At 42.3% G+C, this 6,000-nt stretch overlaps 1 protein-coding gene across 1 annotated transcript in view; it reads left to right on the top strand.

Moving 5' to 3' along the window:
- The window catches only part of SIK2 (salt inducible kinase 2), a gene marked incomplete in the record, with an annotated part of 278,722 nt that overhangs the window by 103,591 nt on the left and 169,131 nt on the right, over positions 1-6,000 (top strand). Inside the window, 1 exon segment of the mRNA XM_053690110.1 lies at positions 535-651. Within this exon segment, the coding sequence (XP_053546085.1) occupies positions 535-651 (117 nt within the window).

Below are 6,000 nucleotides of genomic sequence, written 5' to 3'. Positions count from 1 at the left end.
TCGCTCTCTCTCTCTCGCTCTCTCTCTCTCGCTCTCTCTCTCTCGCTCTCTCTCTCGCTATCTCTCTCTCTCGCTATCTCTCTCTCGCTATCTCTCTCGCTCGCTATCTCTCTCGCTCGCTATCTCTCGCTATCTCTCGCTATCTCTCTCTCGCTCTCGCTATCTCTCGCTATCTCTCGCTCGCTCTCGCTATCTCTCGCTCGCTCTCGCTATCTCTCGCTCGCTCTCGCTATCTCTCGCTATCTCTCGCTATCTCTCGCTCGCTCTCGCTATGTCTCGCTCTCTCTCGCTATGTCTCGCTCTCTCTCGCTATGTCTCGCTCTCTCTCGCTATGTCTCGCTCTCTCTCGCTATGTCTCGCTCTCTCTCTCTCTCTCAGCAAGTGTTATGGTAACAAATAATACTAAGCGTATGTGAATCTCTATTTGCAGGTGCAGCATGTCTGTAAATAAATAGAAGTGCACAATGCCTGTAACATAGAACTAATATAAGTTTTTGTTCATTAGCGTCACTTACAAGCTCTGTCTTCACATAGGTAGCAATAAAGATTATCGACAAGTCTCAGCTGGATGCAGTGAATTTGGAGAAGATTTACAGAGAGGTACAGATAATGAAGATGCTGGACCACCCTCACATTATAAAGCTCTACCAGGTACATTTTCTTGTGCACTTGTGGAGTTATAAAGTTATGATTAAATGTCTATAGAGGAACCTATTCCATTGTTTCTTTATGTAGAGTTTGTTTTTATGAAAAAGTGTCAGCACCTTAGTGTACACTAACTACAAACAACGTGTTTGTGGTTAGGTCACAGACCTGATCGTAGGTTAGTGAATTTATTCTACTAGACCTAAAAACCAAATGTATTAGATATGAGAGGCAGTCCTTTTGTATGTTCCTGAGACTTAGATCAGTTACACTTATGAGCCAGCCAGAAAAAACAGTTGCCAGTTACATGTTTTATGAATTTACTCTATAGGTAAATGTAGAATAATATAACATTAAAACCCAGAGATAAAAAGACCTAGGTGCCCAGAATTAAATACAGTTGAAGAGGACTGAAAATTCTAAAACTATATACTTGAAATGCTGTATTTCACGGGCGCCCATACAATGCTGAAATGTGTTGCTTACTTTCACCAAGGTGAGCATTGTAAGACTGGCAGTGTAATGCCAATGGATTATATACTGGCATACACATGTTCAGTTTAAGAGCAGAATATGTTGTGGGTTGTGTGCTCCAGGGGTTGTAGTCATGTAACAATGAAGATAGGTAGGACATGTTGTGGTCTGGTTAGTGGTCTGTGTGCTCCAGGGGTTGTAGTCATGTAGCAATGAAGATAGGTAGTACATGTTGTGGTCTGGTTAGTGGTCTGTGTGCTCCAGGGGTTGTAGTCATGTAGTACCTGTTGTGGTCTGGTTAGTGGTCTGTGTGCTCCAGGGGTTGTAGTCATGTAACAATGAAGATAGGTAGGACATGTTGTGGTCTGTGTGCTCCAGGGGTTGTAGTCATATAACAATGAAGATAGGTAGGACATGTTGTGGTCTGTGTGCTCCAGGGGTTGTAGTCATATAACAATGAAGATAGGTAGGACATGTTGTGTTCTGTATGCTCCAGGGGTTGTAGTCATGTAGCAATGAAGATAGGTAGTACATGTTGTGGCTGGTTAGTGGTCTGTGTGCTCCAGGGGTTGTAGTCATGTAACAATGAAGATAGGTAGGACATGTTGTTGTTGTTGTCTGTATGCTCCAGGGGTTGTAGTCATGTAACAATGAAGATAGGTAGGACATGTTGTGGTCTGTGTGCTCCAGGGGTTGTAGTCATGTAACAATGAAGATAGGTAGGACATGTTGTGGTCTGTGTGCTCCAGGGGTTGTAGTCATGTAACAATGAAGATAGGACATGTTGTGGTTGTAGTCATGTAACAATGAAGATAGGTAGGACATGTTGTGGTTGTAGTCATGTAACAATGAAGATAGGTAGGACATGTTGTGTTCTGTATGTTCCAGGGGTTGTAGTCATGTAGCAATGAAGATAGGTAGGACATGTTGTGGTCTGGTTAGTGGTCTATGTGCTCCAGGGGTTGTAGTCATGTAACAATGAAGATAGGTAGGACATGTTGTGTTCTGTATGTTCCAGGGGTTGTAGTCATGTAACAATGAAGATAGGTAGGACATGGTGTGGTCTGGTTAGTGGTCTATGTGCTCCAGGGGTTGTAGTCATGTAACAATGAAGATAGGTAGGACATTTTGTGATCTGTGTGCTCCAGGGGTTGTAGTCATGTAACAATGAAGATAGGTAGGACATGTTGTGGTCCGTGTGCTGCAGGGGTTGTAATCATGTAACAATGAAGATGGGTAGGACATGTTGTAGTCATGTAACAATGAAGATGGGTAGGACGTGTTGTGGTCTGGTTAGTGGTCTGTGTGCTCCAGGGGTTGTAGTCCTGTAACAATGAAGATAGGTAGTACATGTTGTGGTCTGTGTGCTCCAGGGGTTGTAGTCATATAACAATGAAGATAGGTAGGACATGTTGTGGTCTGTGTGCTCCAGGGGTTGTAGTCATATAACAATGAAGATAGGTAGGACATGTTGTGGTCCGTGTGCTGCAGGGGTTGTAATCATGTAACAATGAAGATGGGTAGGACATGTTGTAGTCATGTAACAATGAAGATGGGTAGGACGTGTTGTGGTCTGTGTGCTCCAGGGGTTGTAGTCCTGTAACAATGAAGATAGGTAGGACATGTTGTGGTCCGTGTGCTGCAGGGGTTGTAATCATGTAACAATGAAGATGGGTAGGACATGTTGTAGTCATGTAACAATGAAGATGGGTAGGACGTGTTGTGGTCTGGTTAGTGGTCTGTGTGCTCCAGGGGTTGTAGTCCTGTAACAATGAAGATAGGTAGGACATGTTGTGGTCCGTGTGCTGCAGGGGTTGTAATCATGTAACAATGAAGATGGGTAGGACATGTTGTAGTCATGTAACAATGAAGATGGGTAGGACGTGTTGTGGTCTGGTTAGTGGTCTGTGTGCTCCAGGGGTTGTAGTCCTGTAACAATGAAGATAGGTAGTACATGTTGTGGTCTGTGTGCTCCAGGGGTTGTAGTCGTATAACAATGAAGATAGGTAGGACATGTTGTGGTCTGTGTGCTCCAGGGGTTGTAGTCCTGTAACAATGAAGATAGGTAGTACATGTTGTGGTCTGTGTGCTCCAGGGGTTGTAGTCATATAACAATGAAGATAGGTAGGACATGTTGTGGTCCGTGTGCTGCAGGGGTTGTAATCATGTAACAATGAAGATGGGTAGGACATGTTGTAGTCATGTAACAATGAAGATGGGTAGGACGTGTTGTGGTCTGTGTGCTCCAGGGGTTGTAGTCCTGTAACAATGAAGATAGGTAGTACATGTTGTGGTCTGTGTGCTCCAGGGGTTGTAGTCCTGTAACAATGAAGATAGGTAGGACATGTTGTGGTCTGTGTGCTCCAGGGGTTGTAGTCCTGTAACAATGAAGATAGGTAGGACATTTTGTGGTCTGTGTGCTCCAGGGGTTGTAGTCATGTAACAATGAAGATAGGTTGGAGATGTTGTGGTCTGTGTGCTCCAGGGGTTGTAGTCATGTAACAATGAAGATAGGTTGGAGATGTTGTGGTCTGTGTGCTCCAGGGGTTGTAATCATGTAACAATGAAGATGGGTAGGACATGTTGTAGTCATGTAACAATGAAGATGGGTAGGACGTGTTGTGGTCTGGTTAGTAGTCTGTGTGCTCCAGGGGTTGTAGTCCTGTAACAATGAAGATAGGTAGTACAGTGGGACTGCTGCACAGATGGCACAATTTGAGGTTCCTACTACATGCAGGACAGTTGTGTTAAATGTCGAGCCAGACCACCAATAACAGACAAACCTATACATTTAGAAGGACAGACGCATCTATACGCTCAGATAAAATTAAGTTGTTCCTGTGGCCTTGAGTACAAGTCCATGCTAGACAAGCACGTTTTATCCTGGAGCCAGCCCATAATACTCTGCAGCAGAAGCAGCAATTTGTACATCAGAGTCCCTCTTCTCTGTCCTTTGCCCATGACCTCTAGTTTGTCATATTGTTCCTCTTTTGGAGAATATGTATCTACCATAGCAGAAAACAACATTTTCACTTCCGGGCTGAGCCACAAGTTCTTTGAACATGTTTTTTTGCAGGAGCATTACACAGATACATGTGCACGTTACATTTGTGTACAAGCAGTTTGGGTTCTGATCTAGAGGCTTTCACTTGTTGCATATTATCCGAACTGGCGGACAATTGTTGTGATTGGTAAATTCTAAGGTTATGCAAGGACAGAGCTGTTCAGACGAGGCTGAAAATGAGTCAGCACAAGATAACCTATGCAATGGAACATAAATACATGTTCCAACACACATAGAAAAGCCATTAACTGTTTTAGCACTGAGCTACGTGTAATAGGCTGTGGCTGGTGGTTACTAACACTTTCTATTATAGTGTAGGTTGTCATATCAGATAGTGCTTGGGACCATTTCATTGTTAATAAAAAAACATATTATAGTCAAACATTTAATGCCTATGAAAGAGCAGTAAATTAATATATTAATATTTTAGCATGAAATGGTTAGATTTTACATTAAAACTATTGGGAAATGCATGCGTTGTGCAATACAAATATTGCGGTATCCGTTTCTGGCCAATAGGAACAACTCCCACAGCTTTACTGGTTCACCCAGACACCCGTGTGACAGTCATTTCATTCCACATTGGAATATCGATTTTTAATGGCATTTTCTTAAAAAATAATTAAGAGACCTATAAAAACATATTGTGGATAAATTAGGTTTTTGTTTAGGTTAAATTAGACTGCAATTAAAAGCCTTACATGGGAAGCTTCTGTGTACATTAAAATTAAATAGATCTCTTCTGTATTTAGTCCCACCTCCTGCATCATTAGTCTTTCAGTTATTCAGAAGCATTTGATTTACACTGGTGCCTAACGTGGTTATAGCAGAGCTCACAGATGTGCCGCAAGTTGCAGGATTTCTCTAACCGGTCTCAGTATCACCTCTTGTTTATGGCTGATTTGTCTTCGAATCTTGTGCTCACCCAAACCCACCACAAACTGTGCCCTCTGAGTTATCCTTCTCTCCCTTATCCGTAAGAAGATAAATCCAGGGCCTTGTCCTTACTGAGAATCCTGTTTTAGAAACAAAAATGTCTTCTATTAATCAAGTATGATCCGTTGGAAACATTTCTTTGTATTATAGAAAAATGTGTATTTCTTTCATGTAATTAGCAAGAGTCCATGAGCTAGTGACGTATGGGATATACATTCCTACCAGGAGGGGCAAAGTTTCCCAAACCTTAAAATGCCTATAAATACACCCCTCACCACACCCACAATTCAGTTTTACAAACTTTGCCTCCGATGGAGGTGGTGAAGTAAGTTTGTGCTAGATTCTACGTTGATATGCGCTCCGCAGCAAGTTGGAGCCCGGTTTTCCTCTCAGCGTGCAGTGAATGTCAGAGGGATGTGAGGAGAGTATTGCCTATTTGAATGCAGTGATCTCCTTCTAAGGGGTCTATTTCATAGGTTCTCTGTTATCGGTCGTAGAGATTCATCTCTTACCTCCCTTTTCAGATCGACGATATACTCTTATATATACCATTACCTCTGCTGATTCTCGTTTCAGTACTGGTTTGGCTATCTGCTATATGTAGATGAGTGTCCTGGGGTAAGTAAGTCTTATTTTCTGTGACACTCCTAGCTATGGTTGGGCACTTTGTTTATAAAGTTCTAAATATATGTATTCAAACATTTATTTGCCTTGACTCAGAATGTTCAACTTTCCTTATTTTCAGACAGTCAGTTTCATATTTGGGATAATGCATTTTAATTTAACATATTTTACCTTAAAATTTGACTTTTTCCCTGTGGGCTGTTAGGCTCGCGGGGGCTGAAAATGCTTCATTTTATTGCGTCATTCTTGGCGCGGAC

The sequence above is a fragment of the Bombina bombina genome, chromosome 8 (genome assembly GCF_027579735.1).
Source record: "Bombina bombina isolate aBomBom1 chromosome 8, aBomBom1.pri, whole genome shotgun sequence".
Taxonomy (NCBI): domain Eukaryota; kingdom Metazoa; phylum Chordata; class Amphibia; order Anura; family Bombinatoridae; genus Bombina; species Bombina bombina.
Note: the sequence above shows the minus strand (reverse complement) of the source record. Positions and strands in the feature narration are given on the sequence as shown.